General features: G+C 39.1%; 2 protein-coding genes across 4 annotated transcripts in view; one reads left to right on the forward strand and one right to left on the reverse strand.

The window, feature by feature from the left end:
* The first annotated feature begins 65 nt into the window (after positions 1 to 65).
* LOC148427444 (calsequestrin-2-like) lies at positions 66 to 5,480 on the forward strand. Its single transcript, XM_088405819.1, has 11 exons — positions 66 to 596; positions 792 to 876; positions 944 to 1,044; positions 1,155 to 1,263; positions 1,638 to 1,711; positions 1,795 to 1,925; positions 2,000 to 2,045; positions 2,121 to 2,175; positions 2,252 to 2,352; positions 2,495 to 2,569; positions 2,641 to 5,480. The coding sequence occupies exons 1-11, from the start codon at positions 312 to 314 to the stop codon at positions 2,845 to 2,847; spliced, it is 1,269 nt and encodes a 422-aa protein (XP_088261945.1). The 5' UTR covers positions 66 to 311; the 3' UTR covers positions 2,848 to 5,480.
* A 325-nt stretch (positions 5,481 to 5,805) lies between these two features.
* Positions 5,806 to 24,670, reverse strand: part of LOC148427445 (vang-like protein 1) — a 31,401-nt gene continuing 12,536 nt past the window's right edge. Inside the window, exons 3-9 of one of the 3 annotated variants that reach the window (XM_088405793.1) lie at positions 24,515 to 24,641; positions 14,568 to 14,999; positions 12,744 to 12,919; positions 10,870 to 11,030; positions 9,112 to 9,259; positions 8,112 to 8,346; positions 5,806 to 6,920 (exon numbers count right to left, since the gene is read on the reverse strand). In XM_088405793.1, the coding sequence (XP_088261919.1) occupies positions 6,660 to 6,920; positions 8,112 to 8,346; positions 9,112 to 9,259; positions 10,870 to 11,030; positions 12,744 to 12,919; positions 14,568 to 14,999; positions 24,515 to 24,641 (1,540 nt within the window). In that variant the 3' untranslated portion in view covers positions 5,806 to 6,659. Of the gene's footprint in view, positions 6,921 to 8,111; positions 8,347 to 9,111; positions 9,260 to 10,869; positions 11,031 to 12,743; positions 12,920 to 14,567; positions 15,000 to 20,437; positions 20,690 to 24,014; positions 24,099 to 24,514; positions 24,642 to 24,670 lie in introns of those variants that run through there. The other 2 variants (XM_088405805.1, XM_088405797.1) reach the window with 2 other exon arrangements.

Below are 24,670 nucleotides of genomic sequence, written 5' to 3' on the forward strand. Positions count from 1 at the left end.
ATGGATGGATGGATGGATGGATGGATAGATAGATAGATAGATAGATAGATAGATAGATAGATAGATAGATAGATAGATAGATAGATAGATAGATAGACAGACAGACACAAAGACAGTATGTCTGTCTTGAATGTGTGTGAGGAAGAGGCGAAAAATGCATCCCGCGAGACGTAACGAGATAATGAAGAGATAGTAAGTAGGGCAGGCCCAGGTGGTTAGAGAGAGTAATATCTGAGAGGAGCACAAAGTGGAGCCAACGTGAGAAAATTGGTGCAATCTTTTGAAATGCCATCACCGGCACTTCAAGTTTGATGCGTACTGACTACTTCTCTAAGTCTTTCCATCGGACAACAATGCGGGAAATGCATCTTTCCCACCTTTGCATTCTCTGCCTTCATTTCATTCCGCTTTGCGCTGCAGATGAGGGTCTGGAATTCCCCAACTTTGACGGCAGGGACCGAGTGCTGGATATCAATGAGCGTAGCTACAAGAAGGCTCTGAGGCGATTTGACCTGCTGTGTCTGTTTTATCATGAGCCCATCCCTGCTAACAAAGGCCTGCAGAAGCGCTTCCAGATGACTGAGCTGGTCCTAGAGGTGAGACAAATCTGAAACCAAACAATGTTGTCTTGTGATAGTTTTGACTTAAGGGGTTGGACATAGTAAACTAAAGCTAAAAACCTGAAAGTATGACTTAGAACGAACTCTGGAAATAGGCTATTGTGAGCATATTTCAAGAGATCTATGACATCTAAGGAACTTTAATGATTGTTCTACGTGAATACTATTTAGCTGACAGCTCAGGTTCTGGAAAACAAAGACATTGGATTCGGGATGGTGGATGCTCAGAAGGATGCCAAAGTAGCCAAGAAGTTAGGTATGCCATTTTTCATTACAGTATCTCTAGTGTACGTTTCACAGTGAGTGAAATCATTCTTGTTCAGGCCTAGAAGAAGTAGGCAGCCTGTACGTCTTTAAGGACGATCGCATCATTGAGTTTGACGGAGAACTCTCAGCAGACACTCTTGTGGAGTTCCTCCTGGATGTGAGTAACTAGACACTGATCTACCACTACATCACAGGTCCCCTTGCCACTTTATATGTTTGCATTCCTTGAAAGGTGGTTCTTTGTTGTCCTTCCCGCTTCTTCTGCAGGTCCTGGAGGACCCAGTAGAAGTTATCAACAACGCAATGGAGCTCCGAGCCTTTGAAAGGATAGAGGAAGACATTCGCCTTATTGGTTACTTCAAAGGAGAAGATTTATGTTCGTTTGATGTGATACACTTCTTTTTTGTCAAACATAAAAAAAAAAAAAAATCATCTAGTCCTCTAATAGTGCCATGCTGCGTCCCAGTAGACCTATAATGGGACCTGATTTTGCTGTGTGGGACCTCGAATGCGAGGCTTTAAATAGCCTCCAGTTCACTAATTAAAAGGTCAAACCGCAATTAAAATCTGGGAACAATTTGCGATCTGATACATTGTGCTCATGAAGAGATCTTTCAAAGTCTTTGAACATCCATGAGCTCTTTTCTCTCTCTTTCCGCCTGGATGGATGGATGGATGGATCTAAAACTTTGTGATCATGATGTGATATTTCACAGTCTTTGAGCATCTTTATCTCTTCCCGCTTCTCAGACTACAAAGCTTTTCAGGAGGCCTCAGAACGGTTTCAACCTTACATCAAATTCTTTGCCACGTTTGATAAATCTGTAAGTGCAAAGCATGAGCAAGATATCGCATATAAAACATCTGGCGTCCAGTGTGACTTCTCGAGAATTCCGGTGCATTTCAGGTGGCCAAGCATCTCTCCCTCAAGATGAACGAGGTGAATTTTTACGAGCCTTTCATGGAGGAGCCCGTCGTCCTGCCTGGCAGACCGTTGTCAGAGATGGACATTGTGGACTTTGTCAATCAACACAGGAGGTTCGTGTAGCACTTTTACTCCTATTATTCCGAGATGCATGACTCTGGATTTGAAGTATGAGGGCCGTTTACAGGGCCACTCTGAGGAAGCTCCGGGCAGAGAACATGTTTGAGACATGGGTAAATAGAATTCAGCTACTGTGACACAGGCAGTAATTATTTTGAAAATCACGAAACATGTTTGCTCACCTCCAGGAGGACGACATGGACGGAATCCACATTGTTGCATTTGCCGAAGAGGAGGATCCAGGTTTGTCAATATTTTCTTCTCCAGTCCCAATTGCTTCAAATGATTGCGCTCCGCCTCTCACCCCTGCCCTGCGCAGATGGCTATGAATTTCTGGAGATCTTAAAGGACGTAGCCAGAGACAACACCAACAACCCGGAGCTCAGTATTGTCTGGATTGACCCTGATGACTTCCCTCTGGTTGGTCATACATTTGATTTATATTTAACATGTGTACACACATAAAGGCAATCGGGCTGTTTTTGTGCCTGACCAAGAATGTCCTAGTCTTTCATTTTAGATAGTGCTGTCTAGAGATAAAATTTTGCCTCATTTTTTCTAGCTCACCACTTACTGGGAAAAGACCTTCAAGTTGGACTTGTTCAGGCCTCAGATTGGTGTGGTCAACGTCACAGATGTAAGCCGAATCCTACTCGGGTACGTACGAAAACTCAGTTGACCTTAAAGGGATGTTCGTTGTTATTTCAGGCAGACAGCGTGTGGCTAGACATGTCCAATGACGAGGACCTGCCCACTGCCGAGGAACTGGAGGACTGGATCGAGGACGTCCTGTCTGGCAGAGTTAACACGGAGGACGACGATGACGACTTTGAAGATGGCCGCGAGGAATATGACGAGGACTTGACGGAGGACGACGAAAAGAGCCTTGACTACGATGATGACTTGGATAACTGAGCCAGTTAGCGTTTTTATTCATTCTCTTAGAGATTGCATGTGAATGCAGAGGAATTTGATCTCTTTTCGCGACATGATTGGTATTCCACCTCATGCTTAGTAGGTGTCATCGTTTTGCAACGTCATTACAACGCTTTTGTGGTTGAAGTCATCATAAAATAATGCGCAGTGGTGCTTTGATTTGCTCCGTGACAATATGCAAATCACCCAGCTTTTGAATCATCTTCCCCCTTTGAAATGAGAGAAAATAGCGGGAATCCATTCTCCGATTTCTCCAAAAACAACAACAAAAATGGTCAAGACCTGGTTTTGATAAAAAGAAAATCCTCATTTCTCATTTTGGTGTTTGTAAAACATAGACATAATAGCCTTAGAACTGATAGTGAAATACAAAAAAACATCTCAACAAAACGGTTTTAATAGCGGTGGAGCCTATCTAAAGCGATTGCCAGCCAATCGCAGAGCACACATAGATGAACAACCATACACGCAAAAGCACACCTAAGGGCAATTTTGATTGTCCAATATACTGAACCTACCATGCATGTTTTGGAGAATGTGGGAGGAAACCAGAGTACCCGTAGAAAACCCACGGGGGGAGAACATGCAAACACTACACAGGAAAGCTGGATGCATACTCAAACGTGTGAGCTCTGAACCGTGGTGTATGTGATAATCACCCTGACCAAAATGAAAATGCATATTGTTTATGTTCAGTTTTTAAAATGAACCTAAACTGGAGCAGCAATAAACAGTTCAAAGACTTAATTTTGAAGAACGGTGATTTTGAAGAACTACTCGCTACGACCGCAGCAAGCACTCGTGTATTAGAGTTGGGCTCTCAAGACAATAAAATGGGCCAAGCGACATCTCTGTTCTCTAAAACCCAGCGATGGGCCCTCAATTAATGGATAACATCTATCACGTGATATGATAAGTTTTAATTGCTGATGCGAGTTTATTGATGTTTAAATACTGTGGAAAATTGCCTGTGTTGTACATGATTAAGGTGATGCAACGTCCAGTAATGCTTACGTGTGCTTCTGCATGTGACTTCTCCAGCCGTGGTGTCCTAAGTGATGGTATTATGAGGGGTGTTTTTTTGAGATGGACGAAGTAAGACATCACCGAAGGCCCAATTGTGAAATGCACGGATTGCCACTGCTAAAACCTCATAATTTGGGTGACTCATAAGTTGAGGTGCCTATGCATTTCAAAACCAAATGGTAGATTTGGCTTGAGACAAGTCATAAACCTTTCTAAATGAGTTAAAATCAATTGCACAGCAAAAAAAACCTAAAAAAAAACCGGAAAGGCTTTTAAGCTATATTTCAAACACAAACACCGTATTGAAAATCATTAAAATGCATTTCAAAATCAAAATAAGTTCTAGACGGTTTTTTGTTGGCTGAATTTCCATCTGGCACATCCGTCCCATGACCAAGGTCCGCACTAAAGACAGAAACATTTTAACTCTTCAGTCACTGCTTTCTGAATTATCCATAAGTCAGTCAATAATTCAGTGTGGTTATGCCTCCTAATGAGTGCAAGGATCAAAATGGTGAAGTCAGAGATGGGAGGTCCAAGTTATACACCCTCTTGACGCAACAAGCTGACATGAGGAGCTGACCAGCTCATGAGCATGAATTAAAAATGGTGGGTCAGGAAGTTTTTGTGTCAATTGTGTAGCTGTTCGCATGACTCCAGGCTCAGCGCCAAATAAAAGTGGCAAGAGTCAGGGGCAGTTGGGTTGCTCTTCACATTACCCCAACTTTAAGCATTCTCTAGAGATACGAGTCACATGACTTCAGTCAGACTCCGTAAAGGTTTGGATCTTCAAAAAACAAAAAAGTCACACTAGAATTACACTGAAAATAAACTATGCAAAACATTTTCATTAGGGAACTATTTGAATAACAAATCGCCACCCAATTCAGTGGCCAGTGGTTGTGTGATTACTTTTGTTAAAGCTATAGGCTATCTTAAATGATAGGTCAACAATGCTAAACAAGTCGATGCACCATGATCCAACATTTTAGCTCGATCCGGGAGAATTTGCCATCGTAGCATCTATTCAGCCTTTGCAGATTACAAGAGCTAGTCGATAGAAAATATTTTTTTTGGTTAATGTCAGTGAATTAAAAATAATTTATTGAAGTATGCCACCAGACTAATGTTCAATATGTGACACCTAACTGGATTTCTGACGAGCCAAGTAACTTTTAAAGGGATAGTTTACTTATTTTGCCGATGTGTTTGATAACTTTTAAAAAAAGAATAACTTAGAAATCAAATTATAGACTGAATAGCTTTTTACTGTTGAAAACTGTTAAATTTGTGCACTATCACTTCAACCTTGATGTTTTCCTCTACTCAAATGCCGCCCATTAAAACAAAGACAAAACCATTCTTCTCGACTTCCAATGGAGACCGCAATGTCGTATTTGATTTTTCTTACCCAGTGGCAATGGGACTAAATGAACTACCTGGCCCGAGTTGTCTTGACCACATAGTTTAGCCCGTGTGTCTATCAGGCAGGACAGAACATTTGCTTGAAGATGAAGTCAACAGAGGAGACGATGCATCCATCTGCGCATAACCACGTCATTACCAAACAAATAGGAGGAGGAAAAGCATTCCATTTAGATGCAAATGTTCATTTTCTTTTCGACCCATTCCCATCCTGCAAAGAAAAAGAAGGGCGTATATATGGAGGAGGGAGGGGGGGATTAAACCAACGACAGATGAGTTGTGACAGGCGGACCCAGACACTGTACGGGGACGATGTGTTTCATTTTTAGCACCAAACAATGATATAGGGGCATGACACAGGAATGACCATAAAAAAAAAAAAATAGCAATATGATTTTAGTGCTGCAAAATGAAATTTCTGGAACGATAACATATATTGTATACGACATGCAACAGCAGCCATTTAACACACAACAGTTGTACAAATGGTCATAAAAATGTTTTAATTGTGTTCCCCAATAAAAAAGGCCTGTTTCAGGGATAAACTGTAAAGCTGTTTCAACAGAGATATTGCTGTGAACAGGCCAAAAATGTAAATGAAAAGGAGGCATATGAGTGACAAACCTTCTTAAAATAATGGCATATTTTAATATTTTTTCCCCCTTTAACATCTCATGATGCTGGCCAGCCCTGACAAGAAATTCTTAATAAATAGAACAAGGTTCATGTTATAAGCTTAGGCCGTGATTTTAGGAAGATAACAATATGACTGAACATCTACAGTACATCCATTCCGTTTGCGTATACATAAAGCAGATTCAGTGTTTGGCATTCATAAAGCATTTACCACTCAGTAGTTATGTTTCATGCTCACCAGGTGGCAGTAGAGTACAACCATCATTTGGACACATGAACACAGGTTTCCCGTTAATATAAATCACTTTTGTTTTTAAAGTGTGACTTAAACTTTTGAACTCAGGCGTGGTGGACATGAGGAATGTCTCTGTCCATAGTCCTGGCGATGCGCTTAAGTGGTGATTGGGTTCTTGCTTGAGACTCCAAAACGAGTCGACTTGTATGCATATATTTTTTTTGTCATTCGAGAGAAATTGGGAAATCGGAGTCCATTCAAACGGTAGATTGCACACTTAAAAAGTCCCAACATTAGCCAGGCTTGTCACAAGAAGAGCATGTGCTGAGATCATTTTCACGTCCACATGTACACAAGTGAGCATTCCTATTTCTGTCCAAATCCAAAATAAAAAATCCAGCAACATAAAAAAATGTGAGTGATATATAAATCCATAAAAAAGACAGGTAAAAATGACCTACTAGGAAACCTACACTGAGGTCTCAGACTGTAACCGCAAGACAAATTTGTGAGATTTTGGGTCAATGTACTCCTCTGTCATGCGGATGTAGGGGATCTTCTTGACGCTCACCACCAGTCCGAAGTCAGCGCACTTGAGGACAAAGACAGAGCCGTCTCGTAGGCCGCTGGTGACTGACGCCTCGCTGACCAACGTCCATTGACGGGCCAACCAGTGATCCCGGCTATATTGGAGAGTAGGGCCTGGTTTCAGGTAACATTCCAGGAAGGCCTGCGGAAAAGTTCACACGATGCAGTAGGGCTCCTCACACATTCTCTTCACATTTCAATATATATATATATATATATATATATATATATATATATATATATATATATATATATATGTGTGTGTGTGTGTGTGTGTGTGTATGTGCAGTAAATGCTATCTTTACTGACACCCGTGGATTGTTTTAGCATGCTAGATCATTGAAATGTGAAGAGAATGTTTGAGGAGCCCTACACAAATTGTCTAGGGCTGTAAATTCTAATCAAAGAAAGCTAGAACACGATTCACCTTTCACAGCCTTAGGTTTTCACATTTTTGTTAAGTGAATTATTTCCTACCTTCAACTTGTAGGTATCTGTACATAACCTACCCACTTACGGTTCATACATGTGCTCTGTTAATTATGTGTTGTTTCTACCTTTTTTTTCTTTTTGTCATAACTTCATACTTATTTCTTTCTTATTACTTTCAATCTTTGAATCTTGAATGAAGCTTTGAACGTTGAGCGTGTTCAAACAAAGAGAAATGTGGGAAAATGTAACTAACTGCCTAAGGAAAGTGTTTTAAGTGAGGGGTTTTGGAGTCTTAAAACATGCAATAAACAAAAAACACTTAATAAAAAAAATACATCCATAAATAAATGAATAACAAACAAAAAACATGTCATTAACAGAAACAAGAAATATTATAAATGAAAAAACATGAATGAAAAAAAACAATGCATTAAAAAAACAAATTAATACATGAAAAAAGCAATGGAAAACAAATGTAAAATGTGTGAAAATAATAAATGAAAAAAGTATTACTAAAACAAATGAAAAATATAATAAAAAACGAAAAAAACACGTGAAAAAATCCTGATAAATGACACAAATCACAGTAAAATAATTCAATAGACAGTATGAGAAACAAAAACTATAATAAACAACAAATATTGTAGACAAAAAAATGATATGGGATAAATGAACAAACAAAACAAAAACAAATGAAAAAAAATGAAAATTATAATTACTACAACATAAAAAACATTCTATATTTTCCATAACATATTTGACCATACGCACACACATCTGTATCAATTTTGCTTTTAGAGGCATCGGATAAGTGTTTGTTTCAGCAAATAGCTGACGGTGACTTCCACCCCAAACCAAAAAGACAAAAAGCAGACGGGGGCAATTTTGGTGGAGGACTGACCTTAGGTGACATGTTGTTGCTGATGCAGAAAGCGAGATGCTGTTGGATGCTCTCCATGCTGTGGCAGTGCTGCTGTTTGGTTGTCCTCAAGTACTTCTGAAGGGCCCGTGCCATGGACGGGAAGATGGCTTGCGCTGCCTCTCGAGGGTCCATCACATCTCCCGGAGCTTTCTTCTGCTCCTCTTCCTTCATCTGCTTTATGTGAGTGAAGGCCTCTTCTACTGCGACCACAAGTCTAGCAGAGAAATGGAACGCGACTTTGATATCATCGCAAAGTGATTTAAGACATGCCTGATATCTGGCCATCACAGCGACAGGAATTGAAAACAGAAGAAAATGCTGAAATGTACATATTTGTAACCATCTATCCTTAGCTTTGATATGGAAGCAAAACTTCCAGATGTGCAAATTAAAACAATAAAATACACTCATGCACAGACTTCAGTACAATAGTGAATAACTAATAGTGAGGACTCACGTATTCAAAAAAATCAATGAAATAGCAACTCCGATTTCCTCCCACATTTCAAAAATGAATGGTAGGTAAACTGGACGCTCTAAATTGTCCTTAGGTGTGATCGGGAACATGAATGGTTGTTCATCTCTCCGTGCCCTGCAATTGGCTGGCAACCAGTTCAGGGTGTCCCCCACCTATTGCCCGAAGCCAGCTGGGCTATCAATGAATGAATGAATGAATAAATGAATCAAGATAAAATAAAACTCACAGGCATATATTTTTTATCCTCTGTGAACATCCTCTGCAGCTTTTTGCATTGTCTGTGTTATACCACCACCAGGTGGCTGATTTTGAATGTTTTGTTTTACCTCCAGAATATTAAAACGCTGAAATTGGGTTTAGAAAAATGTTCCAAGTGTGGGAATTTTGAGCAGTAAACAAATCAAATACAATTGTAGCTGGATTCAGAATATTCTGAGAATGCTATGAAAGATGAAGCTAAATGAAGATGATGAGCACGTTTTCTCAATGGTTGCCACTCACCGAGCTCTACGTTTGCGTACGCGCCTCTCGTGCTCGGCCTCCTCATAATAGAGTTCATTATGGCTGGAATCCCGACAGTGTGCGGCGGCTGCCATCATAGCTCTGGACTGGGAGTGAGCCAGTCCTGCGGCTGCATTGTTCCCTGGACCTGTCAAAGCACCATTGAACCCTTATTATTATACCATTTCACCATTATTATTATACCATTTTATCAGTGGTGGGCTCTAAGGGCCAGCGAGGCCTTCTCTGCTGGCCCAAACATACTAAGAAAAACATGCAGTATTTCGTCTGTATGACATACTCATGTTGTTTGCAGTCGTTCCAGTTTCAAGTTTTTCCATTGAAAACATTGGATAATAATTGGCTTTTTTATCCAATCATATTACAGCCATCTAGTGTTGTTGTTGCTCTACGCGAATGCGAAAGAAACAGCAAATTTGTACTTTGTCTTCATACTTTTTTAAACACTTTTCCCATTTAAATAAATAAGCATTCAACTCAAAAGATTAAATGTGGGGCCATATATATCAATCACTCAACTTTTATTTGTAGAGCCCTGAATCACCAAAGTCACAAAGGGCTTCACAGGTGAAAAGAGGATATCATTTTGGTATAAGGTACAAAACAGCATCCCCCGCCAAAGCTCCCACAAGGGGAAAGAAAAACTCCAAAACCCCAATTTGGGGAAAATCAGAAACCTTCAGAAGGGACCACAGGTGGGAGGTGGGTGGATGCTGCATGTACCAAATACAGACAAATACAGATACACAATACAGACAAATGAATTATTTTATGACAACACAGTTTTAAGTGGAATACGGACACTGATTAAAAAAGACATTAAAGTGCGATTTGAGGCATGGAGAGTGTCCAATTCGATTTTCGATCAAATCCAATCATCCAATTCAAATTGGTTTTTGTTATACCAAGAGATCCTTTTATATCAACCTGCACAATCTTGTAACGTTCAGAATGTTTCTGAGCTCTAACACCATTTTTTTTGCACTGTCCAAAGTGGATTCTAGTGCCTGATCCTGACTGGTGCAATTGCAGGTTAAAAGATGGCAGGGTTAGTAAATTATTCACGTGGGCTCAAGAAAGCGCATGAATGGAATAATTCATGGAGGGAACAGCGGGGAGTTTTTAAACACATCCTGCTTGAAATGAAACTGCTTAGTTTAGATATATGTATGATTATGTTCATAGCTTAGCTACACCTCAGGAACAAAACTAGCAGCCATTAGCTTGTCAAACATCCAACCCCCTGAAATAAATTGGACTGGCAATTCAACAAGAGTGGCCATAAAAAGTGCACACTTGAGAGGTGATGATTAGCAAAAACAAGGCAAGTGCTGCAAGAAGGAAAGCAAAGTTGTCAGGCATTTTTGTCTAACGTTGAGACAAATGCATGGGATAAAACGGGAGGCGGTTTGGTGCACTTGAGTGATGATAGACTACACTTGAGGATGGGCGATAATTTAACAACAGCTGGGTGTTATATTTGACATTAAACTGTGGCATGCCTTAAGTGTGTGTATGTGTTAGTGTAGGGGTCGCCCGAATACTAATTTAACATTTACAAGGTGCATACTGTATTTGCATAAAGTGGGAAGCATCAACATGAATTTGACTTACTGTTCAATAGATAGGATCTGAGCTTAGCTTTAAAGACTTAAGAGACAACACGAGGAGAAGGACACAAACAGTTCAGTCAAACAGGAAAGCATGAGGCACAGCAGGGGCTCACACAAACCACACCTTCAGCTGGGGCCGCTGGGAAGTCTCCATCCACATTGTAGACCTTGAGACCAGCTAGGTGCTTGGCGGCGCGTGACTTGGAGGCGGAGAGCAAAGCCGGGTTATGGATGGCAAAGTCACAATAGTAGTGCTCCAATATGGCCAGTGCTGCCCGCTGAATACTGCACACACAAAGTGAACCGCATCAATTTATCGCGAACTTGAGCACACTATTTACACCCGCAAAATCCAAGGGCACACAAGGGCTGAACAGTCGAGTTCAAATTGACACAGCTGTGTAAGATGGCGGATTTAAAACATGTTACCTCGCGGCTGAGCAACGTGGTGGATTGCTGCTTTTGACAGGGAACCACAGTTCAAATCCCAGTTAAGAATGCTAGCATCCACAAGTGTATGCTAGACCCAAATTGTAAGCCACTGTGTTAAAATATGTGGGAAAAACTATGACAAATATACTGTATGTCACTATGGCGACACCAGACGAGACGTTTTTGTGGCCACGTGTTTTTCCCCAGTTTTCTCACACATTTCTCAAAGTGCTTGTCCTGTCTCTTGTCTCCTTAAGCAGTGGTTCTTCACCTGTTTACAATCATGTGAAATATTTTTTTCCTTTATTTCTTCATTTGTTAAAGAAGCCCCAAACCAGAGCAAAGCATTTTGGAGCAGGCAATGAATGTGTACAGAGCCAGAAGCCCAAAAGGTTGCGGACTGTAATTCTTCCAGGCTGGGTGAACAATATTGCAACTCACTTTGGAAGTTTTGACAAAAGCAACACCCGTTTCTCTTACTCTAAACTAAATATCTAAAGAGTGAAGCATAAATAAATTTGCTAGGAGTTGGCAGACGACACATTCCTACAGTTAATTGTTGGTCTTCCGCTCAATATGAAACTCAGTATTGTTGTATTTTGTGTTGTTTGTGTTTGATTTATTTCTTATCTATTTATTTGTCATTCACAGTTTTGTTTACTAGTTTGTGGTAACTTACAGTTTTCACTGTGTATGTTATTGCAATGGTGCGCAACCTCACCACAGCACTTTGTACGTAGTGATGACTGTTTGGAAGTGCTATATAAATAATGTTGAGTTGTATTGAGCGTGAATGTTTGCGTCTTCACTTAAAAAAACAAAAACAAAAAAAACCTTTGCTTTTGGTTCACAATATACATTGATTAAAATCAAGTTGAAGGGCGTTCATTGCTGTCATACGTATTTGTTAGAGTTAGTTACTACTAGGTGAATGGTTGTTATATTTAAAAAATATACACCTTATTATTATTTAAACCTTATTATTTATACATTTATGTTGCACTATGTATCTTATATATATATATATATATATATATATATATATATATATATATATATATATATATATATATATATATATATATATATATATATATATATATATTATATATAGATATAGAGAGAGAGAGGGAGAGAGCGAGAGAGAGAGAGAGATTTTTTAAAACAACTGTACCTTTGCGTTGTGTATGGACTAGTGAAATCGAGGTCAATTCTTTGCACAACTTATTTTCATTGGTCCCATAATCATTACTTGTTAAAAATTAAGATTTGTTTCGGTTGGAATGACAGGTTCACGGAATGACCTCACCAAAAAATGTCATTACATACAGTATATGTAAGGATAAAATATGCTATGAATTTTATGTCATAAATGACACCGGTGTTATTTTATACAACTGCTGTAAATGGTTAGAGCACATAAAGGAAGAAAGTAAAAAAAAGTGTCCATTTGCCGGAATATTTTTGGCCAATGTTTGAAATAAATTGGCCGATGCAATAGGTTGGACCCTTAAAATTAGGCCGTATGGCCGAACCAACCTCAATAAATGGGAGTTCTGTTCTTACCTGAGTTGTCCCAAGTTGTAGTGCCTGGTCTCTCCGTCTGTAGAACGTGTTACACACACAGAGTAGTAGGGCTGAAGCTGCCTTAACTCTAAAAGCACGATAGCCAAGTAATGAATAAAGAGTAGCGCGTCCACCAGTGACACAGCGTATTGCACAATCCCTTGGTAGTTTTCATCCTAGGGGAAACAAAGCATAAAGCCAAAGTAAATTCACTAGGCTTAAAAAGATGAGTATAAAGTGGCCGTGAAGCAGACATGTGGGACAAGATGTAGAACACATGAATATTCAAATATATATCAAAGGACTGCAAGATTTGTGCATTTCATTACAAGCGTGCTCGCATTTTAAATTACCACACATCACACTAGAGAACCCAAATGTGTCAGTCATATTCTGATCTTGTTGTTTAACCCCCACTTAAAACAGTGCAGAATATTCTATTGGCGAAAAGAAAAAACAGGGTGCATGCCATTTGAAAATCACTTTAATCAACTGAAATATTTCATGTGAAATACAGGGTGTTCCAAAATGGCTGACCCCATTCTAAGTGCATTCTAAATCTCGGAAATTACTTGATGGATCTTAATGAAACGAAATACACTTCATGTTGAAGGTCATAAGTTTTATTGGCTCAATTTACAAAGAAAAGAACAAATATTTGTTGGTTCTATGACAGATTTTCATAAATGTTCAATATGAGCGCCGCCTGTGACTGCAGACGTTAATGGCCGTCCTGGTGATTTAGGTATACATAGGCAGCCCTTTTCTTGAAATGTATGGTGCCAAGTCCTAATTTGTTTTGTAGTTGATGCCTCTTCTGCAAAATTTGTGAAGAAGGCACGCTGTACTGTCTTCGATGACTGAGTTCGAGCATACTCTAACACGCAAAATGCCTTTTCTTTTGAAGTGAACTGCATTTCTTAACCTGAAAAGAAAGAACTACCAGACGTACCTCAGAAAAACATGAAATGTTTCTACACAAGCTGTGAAATGTAAGGTCATTCCAACGACAATTGTCAAAATTATTGGCCTACGACATGGGGTCAAACATTTTGGAACACCCTGCATTTTTTTTCAGCCAAGTACATCTGAACTAGCACAAAGCATTTTTGACTGAAAGACAGAGTGCTGTGCTATTTGTATCTAATTTAATAAACAGGAACTACATTTGCATTGATATCTGGAAGATACAATATTGTGAAATTGCATCACAAATGACAATGCACATCTGTAAAAAATTAACGAAATAAAGACATACAACATTTGGCAAAGGAGTAATTACAACAAAATGTTGCAATAACCTGCTTTATGTTCCAATCAATTAGTTCTTCATTTGAAAAAAAAACAAAACATGCACTATTTCTGTCACAACATTAAAAAAAGCAATAAGTACTAAGCAACTTTCGCCCCTCAGGAGGACCTAACCCTAACCTTAACCCACTGAGGCGCAAAAGTTGGTGAGTGTCAGCAAAGGTGGATCTTGTCAGGTTTTGTTTAAGGTCACAATTTTTTCTTAGGCCGTTCTTAGCAATTCTGAATCAATCTTAATATTTCTGAAACTATTGTTTTTTGTGTTGCAAGGACATCTTGAATCTTTCCATAATTTCTTTGCAACGTGAAAAACATTTAACAGTTTCAGAATGTCTTTGAAATGAAGAACAATTACAACGGTAAAGAACCCGGATGAATCCTTGACATGAACATGCCTTTGCTGCTTTCATGAAAAGTAAATTGGATTTGGTGATACCTGCAGAAACCCTGTTAAAATCTCACTTAAACACATGATATAACATATATGCATCCAGCAGCACATCTTGTTCTCACCTGTGAATCTAGTATCCTCACGCCATAGAACAACCAATAAGAGATCACAAAGAGCAGCACCAGAACAGCAAGCAGTGCCCGGAACACAAAAAGGCGTGGGAGGCTAGCCCGCGGCGGTCGAAAGAAGAGGGCCCAGACGGCAAGGAGCAGGATGAGCAACTTGAAGGCCACAGAGATGAAGAGGCCTTCGCAGGCCGTGCCGCAGCTCTGCAGCTTCTCTGGCCAAAGCAGGTGGGGTAGAACTACAAAAGCCAGCGGTGAGAGGAAGACCAGGAGGCCCAGGATCACGGCCAGAGCGAGCGTGAAATAGCGGCGGCAGTCGAGCCCCACGCTGTCCTCCAGGTCCTTCGTGATGCGCACGATGTCTTCCTGAGAGATGCTGTGTTCGGACGTGCCCGTAACGGCCGTGGTGGTCTCACCCCAGTTTTCATCCTGAGAATAGTAGCAGGACATGATGAGCTGATGATTATCCTTCAATCCTTCTGCTGGCTCTTTGTCATTTAATCATTGACTCACAAGATACAATAGTACCTCGGGGTGCGAAAGTCCTAGTTTAGAAAAACGTAATACACGAAACGGCATCCGAAGAATCATTTGACTTATAATACGAAAAAAAAAATCAAGGTACGAAAATTCGAAAAATGAGCGTGCCGCTGACTGTAGGTTCAGTTCTGTCATCCTGCTCTCCAGTTGGTTAACGCCTGCCCTGGTGCTAGTCGTTTAGCTTCCTGTGACATGGCTGGTTAACGCGACAGCTTGGGTAAAGAGGCAGTTATTCGTTTAGTGGGTCAACCTGTGTTTCAATCTGGCCTTGAAGAAATCTTATCTACTAGGAAATGGATTCCCTCTAAAATGTCTGCTGGTGTTGGATAATGCCGCTACTCCCCCTCCTGGCCTTGAGGGTGATATTGTCGAAGAATTTTCATTCAACAAGGTTCTCTAATTTCCAAAAACAGCACGCCCCTCCTCCAGCACATGATGGAGCAAGTGATTTCCGACTATAAAAAGCTGTATACAGTAGTAATGTTTTCTGCAATTTGCTTAGAATGGTTTTCTGTTTTAGTTCGTATGGTATTGCTTCATGCCGTTTGCTCCCCTTCTCTGCTTTCGGATGCTGTTTCATTCGAAAGGTAAGGTTCCATAGTTTTGTACTTTTATTTTTTTGCTTGACACCAATGAGATAATTTACATAAGAAACTGGACTCAATAAAAGAACATGAAACATGAAAGCTGTCAAAGAATGAATTAATTTCATATTTCGATGTACCACTGTACATACAAAACAACAAAAACCTATTAGCAGAGCTGAATTACTTGAAAAATGTGAATCACAAGTCAAAACCTTATTTTTCCCACATGGACATAGGTCAGTACAAACTCACAAACTACCTGCATAAAAAAAGCTGGCATGACTTATAAACATTTGATTAAACATATTATAAAAAACACATGATATAGTTTAACAAATAATTATTCAATTATTCAATGGGATTAATAGGAAAGAAATAAATCCTAAAAATATTGAACATAGCTGCAGCCCTGTAAGTCTTCCATATTTTTAAAAATTCTTATGATGTATTTATCCTCTATCACCTTAGTTCTCAATCGTTTTTATGAGGTACTCCCTGTGAAATATATTTTTCAGCCAAGTAACCTCACAGCAGCTGAATTGCTTTATGTTCACGTTGATTTGCTTTTAATTTGACCAGAAAGGGAAAAATCAATTAAAACTTAATTCAAAAGCATTAAATTAGATGTGAAGATACCTGCAGAAACCCAGTTGAAATCCCATGTACCACTAGAGATGCCTTCATGTACTACATCCATTTGAGAAGTGTTGATCTAGCAAATGCAGGTAAAAAAAATACATTCTTTGCAACAGAATAATAAAAACAAAATAATTTAGATTTGGATAACAAAGGGTCATAGGGTTTCAGTAAAAAAGAATATATATAACTATTTGATTATTTTATGGTTTAGTTCTGTTTTTACAATTTCTTTTTTAAATATACAGGCAGACTTTTCTCTTTACTTTCATTATTGTCTCAGATTTTTACCTTGTTGTGAAAGTTCAATATAAATAAAGTTCAATTGAACTTCATGTTTGATTGTATTAGAGGTTGACATTATTACATGGTATTTTTTATCATTTAGTGAATGCAGAGAACTGGACTGAATCCAACTTTTTTATGGCATGAATGGAAGAGAAGGGTGGTTTAATCATGTGAGAAAGGAAGGATCAAAAATGGAAAGCAGAAAAAGAAAACAATGTGCAATGCCAACTGGGCTTGGCTGACGTGTGGGTGAGACTGTATCCGCAGATAAAGAAGGTCAGCCATGTTGGAGTGGAGCCCTTAAAACAACAATGATAAGGATTCTTTGCACAGCAGTCACAACAAGCCGCCGCCGCAAAGGGGAGGAAGCACCGGTAGTCAGAGGTTGGGGGTAGATGGCGGGGTTTCTTTGGGCATTTCTGGGGAATTGGGGGGGCTGGCTCCTGAGGTGCTTTGGGAAAGAAATAAACCTCTGGCCTCAGGATGAGGGGCGCATGAAAAAGTATAACAATGGATGGAAGGTCTTTACTGGAAATGTGTATGTTGAGGTTCCTCACTGAATTTATACTGCCCAAAAACACATCGATTGGGTGCAAATAACACAACACGATTAATTTTCTTTCACGGAAAAGTCCAAATTTTCTCACTTAAAACACTTCAAAAAGAAATAGAGCAGCGATGACCATGTAAAATAAAATTAAACACTATACGACTCTTCGGGAGTTCGAATGTGTAGCTTTATATAAAACAAAACAACTATTGGGCAAAAGTACTATGATATATACAGTATGGGGGTAACAGCAAATTCATAGGGATAGCATGGGCCACTGGTTTTAAGTGTCACTTTTGTCACATCGCTCACACTTTTTGTTTTGGAATGACAATGAGCAGGGCAATCAGCCATCCATTATCTATACTGCTGATCATCAATGAAAATAAACTTAAATAAAAATGGGTCTGGTAGAGGAAAATTATAGATGCTCCGTATCTTAGTATTCACCCCATATTAATTTGTAGAAAGCAATGAATGTCTTGTACATTAGACTGTGCTTTAGAATTTTAAAAGTAAAAGATGCCATGTGATTTAGTATAAAATATATATCGTATGTTCAAATCAAATAAATTGACTAGTTGCTCTTCATGGACAGAATTGTGAATGATATCGCAATGGTTGGTCTGGAATTATATTACAAGTAGCAAAGCAAATAATAAAATGTCTGCTTTGGATGAATTTACAACAAGCAACAACAACAAAAATCTACACAAGGGGTCTATAGCTTTGGTTAGAAGTAAATCAAAGCATATTTTGGCCAATAAAATAATAGAAATCATCAACAAATCACTTAGACTTTACACAGCAGGATAAAACGGTTGTAATCTGTTTTGAATTGTCAGACTAAAAATAGACATTAGTGACCCACATTTCTTCACGGGATAAACCAATTAAAGCCAACAGGTTCTGCGTTCCCTTCATCATGTGAAAGTAGGTGAAAGAGAGGAAGAAGCAAGGAACATAACTTAAAGTGCCCTGAAGCATTTCAGGAACAAGACAACTCTTTTAAAAGTCAAGAGAGGGCCACAGTGAGGACTTTGCTTGAAATTACTTACCGTAGTTAAATTACTACTTAGAATATTGGATTGTACCTTACATACATACAATTAAACTATTGATATTTTTAGGCATTGGTAACTTGGCAAATGAGTCGCGGAGCGGAGTGAAAATAAAGACATACAGTACATTACTGTATATTTAAATAGGTTCTAAAGAACTACTACAATTGCGATCCGTGAATATAAAATATAGAACAGTATCTATGTATGATGCACTTTGTGTCAGCTGCTTCAAAGAGTGTATTCATGTTTTTTTTCTTTCCTGCAGCTGAGTAAAAATAACAGCTGATGAAAATCAACTGTCCATTAAAAGCCTCTTTGTTGCTGTTTGCCAATCTGTGAGCTGCAAACAAAACATTGAGCACTTTACTCACTCCTGGGAGGCAAACGTGTGTGTGTGTGTGTGTGTGTGTGTGTGTGTGTGTGTGTGTGTGCGTGCACACGTGCATGTGTCAGTATGTGCGTATGTATGCGTGTCTGTCTGTATGAATGGTCAGAATAAGAAAGGTCGCTCAAAACCTAAGTTTTCCAGACTCAAAAGAAGACTGATAAAGATTTTTACAGTTGAACTATCTTCTCCAGTTGAAGTTCATTTCTCATACAACTCAAAACTACAGTGGGCCGCTACAATGCACAATAAATACCATATTGAAAGCACTCCAAAACGAGATCAAGTCTTTAGGCAGCCATCTTTGTGACCCCATGTGCCGACCAATAGCAGACCAGCATCTTCATGACCCTGTAACTCCGACCAATGGTAACCAGTATCTTAGGGATTCATGAGGCCGACCAATAGCAGACCAGAATTGAAGTAATGTAAGCAGTGAAGCGTATATAGACATATGAGCGCACACTGACTGCCATGTTGGATGTGTCATGTGAAAGAAATGGCGTCAAAAGGGGCCAAAAAAACATTGCGGGTCATGTCGTAAAGGGGGAAAAAAAAACGTAAGGCAGGGACGTCGTAAACCAGGGGTCCACTTTATAGTGAATTTACTGTAGATGTTGTAGATGTCATCAAACACCGTTTCGCTTCCAGCCTTCCTGTATGGAGTTTGAGTGTTGTCCCCATTCCCGCATGGATTTTCTCAGCAGTTGACAATATGAATACAGTTCACTTGTTTGCCTTAAGACGCTGCTGACGTGTTGGTGATGAGTACAGAGCGAGACACCTTTTTAGGACTTTAATTAGTATGTTCTAATTTTACATTACCAGTGATCCAAGAAACATTTACAAGTCCACAGGAGCAATAATATTTATTTATTTGGAGTATTTTGAGCATACAAGTTCACTTAAGTTTAATTTGGGGTCATGCAAAGTGCTTCCTGTGTGATGTGATTGCTGAAGTGTTAACAATGCTAACGTCGGACACGAAAGCCCAAAGTGGCATGGTACATATGCTTTTTTTATGGGAATATGTATAATGTAAGCCATAGCTAATGTTAAATTTATGTTTGTTAGTTCTACTGTGAAAATTGTTGGTGGGAAGTGTGGATTAAACGAGCGAAGATGAAAAGTAAACATCAATGCAAAAAACAATTGTCTCGTTTGTGGGCAAGCGGGCATATAAACAAATTATAAAAATACATCACAAACTGGAACAAAATTGGCAGACATCACAGGTTGTGACAACATATTACATTAATGTAATGTAATGTACATTACACCTATACAGTCATGTTGGCACGAACCCTGCCGTCTCGTGTCTCGTATAACATGCCAACAATGTCACCTTTCGTATCTTGAGTTTTCTCTCATTACTAGAGACAGTATTTTTCTGCCGAGGTGTTTGGTAAACTGAATTTGTCATAACAAGAGGAGTTCGTAAGTAGAGGTACCACTGAATAAACTGAGTAAAAATACACATACTCACAGTGAAACTGATTTCAGCCCAATGTCAAGTTGCAATATTTGACCATGCCAGTATATCAAGCAACTGTGACGAAAATGCACTTTATTACAGCTCAGAACAAAAACTTGAACTGAGCATGACACATTTCAACAATATTTACTGTAATAGAGAACTTAACATTACTACCATTCTAGTAACAACAGTCCTTCATGAAGTGCCGGCCCAAACACACAAAACAAACACACTGATCATTTTTAAGTTGTGTATGCATGATTAAGCTTGTTCTTCAAATATAACCAGTTGTCCAAAGAAAAATCATGCAAATTTGTCAAGAACATTCTATTAGTTGTACCTGGCTTGATTTGTTTGCTGCAGCGCTGACCAACGGAGAAAGGTTAGAGTCTCCCTCGATGGTTGCAACAAAAACCTCCCCTTTCTCAACAACGGGGTCAGAGTCCTCCAGAACCTGCAAGACTTCATCACCTGTCTCCATCACACTAGGCGTGTGCATCCCAAATTCATCAGCCATCAATACTTTGCCCTCAGCTGTTCCATCACAGTCCTGCCACAGAAGTTGCCTGATACAGAAAGCGATGCGGATTTGAAGCCCAGTAATGCGTTTGACCACTTTATATATGCAATTTTCCCATCATGCCCGGGGATGTATTGCACGTCATTTGCTTCTTGTTGTGTGTTTGTGTGTATCAGGGTGGGGGTGGGGGTGTTGAGGGGGCCGCTCTTTACGGAGCTTGGAAAGAGTGAAGGAGATGGGGAGAATGAGACGATGTCATGGCAGAAGAGGTGGAGGATGGGATAAAAGGATGGACAGATAAAGAGAAACAGAAGAGGGAAGTAGTACACTAAACAAACATTGCTGCACACCATCCCGGCGGGCTAGGAATAAACAAAATAGCGATTAGACGATGCACTTCTCCCATCATTTTTGCTTCACTCTTCACCAATCCTTTTTTCAGTTACTCCCTTGAGGCGTCCTCTCTCATTCTTTTCCTGTCATTCGGCTCAGCACCACTCTCCGCCCATTGCTTCTGACCCAGTGAACACTAGTGAGTATGCGTGTTTGTCTGTGTGCGTGCGTTAAAAGGTAAAACAAAAAAACAAAAAAACACAAAAAAAGGGAAAAGGTTGTTCTCGATAAACCAAAAATAATAGAAGTGTTAGCGAGACTGCACAGGCAGATACTACACATGTGCGCATGCAAAATCTGCAGGCAAAACTTAATACAGTATTATGAAAAAAGGCTAAATTTTTACGCAGCAAGGTATTTTGACATACTAACACAGTACATAATGGCACACGATGCAAACATTTCTAAACTGACTAATTTAAAAGACGAGCTACTATAGGAACAGAGAGCAGTTAAGCGTTATACTCTTTCTAGAAATTAAAAAAAAAAAAATCGGAACTGCACCGACATAAAGACTGTTACCTTGCTAGCCAGACATTGTTGCCTATAGCAGTAATCTGACTAATTCAAGTACGTACCCGGATTAAAAATGCTCAAAGCATTTTTTTGTTGCCCCAATTATCCCCTTATTAGTGTGTACATCAGAAACTTGTTGCTAATGTTTACCTTTGGTGTGGGCTTTGTGATAACTTGGTCTAGCATAAATTAGCCTCTAGCTAGCGGCGCTCGAGTACTCCATGTAGGCTGGCTTGGTAGACATAAATGACGGCCTGACACAGTTGCCGTTCCTAATGATCACGTCTGAACAAACCAAGCTGACTCAAATGTGCTTTTTCAGCCGGCAAATTCATCTCATGGATATTGATATTTGATTCAAACATCTTGTAAGAAATCCGAATGCCAAAAATAGTAGATAGCTGCAGACCTTTTGGCAAGTCAAAAGTTGACAAAAATGGATGACTAGAAAGGAGTCGACTTCAAACATGCGGAGCATAAAACAACAGCAGTAAAAATAAAATAATAAAAAAATAAAGTTCGTTTTCAGTTTTCAGTTACTATGGCATCAAATGGAAGAATTCAACACCAAATATCATAAATGCTTTGCTCGCCTGTTTGTCAGCCTCCAAAAACCACAATATAGCCTCCAGATGGGCACGTAAACCACTTTTGCTAAGAACTTGGCATCAATGGATAACTGTGCACGACTTAAAAGACATTCTATTTCATTATGGTCACCTCGTTATGCAAAAACATGTCACATGACGGATGCCATAGATTTGCACAGTACACCAAGTTGTTGTTTGGCTTTTTCGTTTGAAGCAGTATTATCACAGTATAGTTTTGGAATTTTGATTTTACTTAGCTCTGATTTCATTTATGGTTTTTTTCTAACATAGAAAACCTTTTCTGTGTGCGTGTGTGTGTGTTTTGTTCTAGTTAGTAGTCACTCTGGTCTGTTGCCTTCTCATACAGTACACAATTTTATTCGCAAAGTAGTGTGTGTTGCTGGTGTTTTCTTTGTGCATAAGCATGTAGTGCAACCTACATTTTTCTAGATCCAAGTGAGTCATTATGGGTGTGTCTTTTGCGTCCAACAGGGGATCTTTGTTTTCAATGCTTCCCCTATCTTTCATGGGATTCAGTAAGAGGCTCTCCCTCACCCAGGTCAGTACAAAGTGAGCTCACTGACACTTCCAGTTTAAAAAGAACCCACGAATAAAATGCCACAGAATATCACATTTTTGCAACAATGAGAGTGGACTTGGAAAAGAATGTTTCTCTAACAGAGACTATTGTTATATACAAAAAAAACAAAAACAATAAACATACAAAACATATACAAAGAACAAAAAATCCTGACAGCCTACTGCTCTCTCCATTTACTTCATTGAACTCTTTGAAATAAAGAGCCAGATACCGGTAAGGCACGTGTTAGTTGCCCCCCCAGGCCACAATATCGACTAAAAACAGAAAGGAAGGCGGCATGCCTTAAAATTAAACAGGAGCATAAACAAACACAGGCAATGTTAACGAAGCTTTCCACAAGGGAAACGTATACGCCAAGTAGGTCAGTCAAATTACCGCAGTGTTTGATTTAGTTCTGTCTTGATGCACTCCTGCGCCAGGCCACTGTGAGAGATTCTTACTTGGCAACATGAAGCGTATGGCGCTCGATGATGGACAAGGCAGCCGGACTAGGTCACCTAACTGCATATGACCTTAACTTAATAAGCTGTCATCATTGGATCTTATAGTAGCAGCTCAAATTCATCAGCAAAGGTAGAGGCCTTGATACTACATGATAAGGAAGACTGGGATTTTGGGGGAATATACAGTACTTGTTCAAAACTTGGACAACAAACACAAAAGATTAAATAAATTGGACATTTAAGGGATTTTACTTCATTATTTGTTTTTGAATATACATTTTTCCATTGGTGTAATAACCTATTTAAATGAAAGGTAAAGCAGGTGATTTATATAATAGCACATGTATTTGAGGGATTTTATTTCATTAATTGTTTTGGAATATCAATTTTGCTAGTACAGTACATTCATTTTGCCAAATGAAAGGTAAAGCAGGTGATTTATGTGTATGATATTACTTGTATAAAATAAAATCTAAACGCAGTATTTAAACTCACATCGCATGATATTTTGTATTTAAATGACCAAACGAGCAAAAAAAAAAAAAAAGCTGGTGACACATTTCTTTTGACAACACAGCATATTACAACCACGATATTTAAGAGTAGCAAGTATGAAATATAAAAAGAAATAAACTATTAGTTTAAAACCCAAATTTCTTATACAGTTCATATATTTGTTTTCATTATCCAAGTAACCCTAAACAATTTACAATGAATGATGGTAAGATGGTGTATATAAAACAAGACACATATAGTACAATAATTGTATGTCAATTGCAAAAGCAGTATATTATTGTTATTGTGTAATTGCAATGCAATACATGCAAAATAAGATCCTTTGAATTATTTCTTACCTTATATTTGTCATTTATCAGACAATCCATCATGAAATGCATGGGATCATCTTCTATCGACATGCATGTTGACTGTGCATACAATTTGAGCCGACTCAACTAAGCAGCTTGGCCTGGTCCATTTCTGGTGGGGGCCATAGAACCATGTGTAACAAAGTGACCTGCTCCTTCTAAGGATTAACATGAGCTTCTCTACAAAATGATAAATCACACATCTAGAGACCAACTAGGCAGCCTTCGACAATCCGCATAATTGTACACACATTTATCAACCTCATGCAGCCACAAGTGGACCAGTCCCCTCTAGTAAATAGCAGATGGCCTGCCGTAACGCCGATAAGCACATTTACCTTCACCTCATTTTAACTTGTGTTAAGTCTCTTGAACCTTTTCAAAATGAGATCATATTACTGGTACATGAAGGCTACAACAATGAATGAGAGGATTGTTAATTTCAGTATGATGATGTGAAAGGAGATTGTTTCGAGTGATTGCCCTACCTGGACCTTTTCGCCCCGAACAGCAGCATCACCCAGCAATGGCTCTGCAGGAGCAGGGTTAATAGTTACTGATTTTTCCGAACGGCTGTCTTTGCTACGAGATTTGTGACGATCTCGGCTTCTCTCTCTGAAAAAGAAAAAAAAAAAGAAAAATAA

This window comes from Hippichthys cyanospilos, chromosome 2 (assembly GCF_059441005.1).
Source record: "Hippichthys cyanospilos isolate Australia breed blue-spotted pipefish chromosome 2, RoL_Hcya_1.0, whole genome shotgun sequence".
In the NCBI taxonomy this organism is placed as follows: Eukaryota; Metazoa; Chordata; class Actinopteri; order Syngnathiformes; family Syngnathidae; genus Hippichthys; species Hippichthys cyanospilos.

Excerpts from the sequence above, each read along its gene's own strand:
- LOC148427444 (XM_088405819.1), top strand. The coding sequence starts at position 312 with ATGCGTACTGACTACTTCTCTAAGTCTTTCCATCGGACAACAATGCGG. Across the intron at positions 597-791 it reads TGACTGAGCTGGTCCTAGAG|CTGACAGCTCAGGTTCTGGA; the intron begins GTGAGACAAATC and ends AATACTATTTAG. Across the intron at positions 877-943 it reads CAAAGTAGCCAAGAAGTTAG|GCCTAGAAGAAGTAGGCAGC; the intron begins GTATGCCATTTT and ends ATTCTTGTTCAG.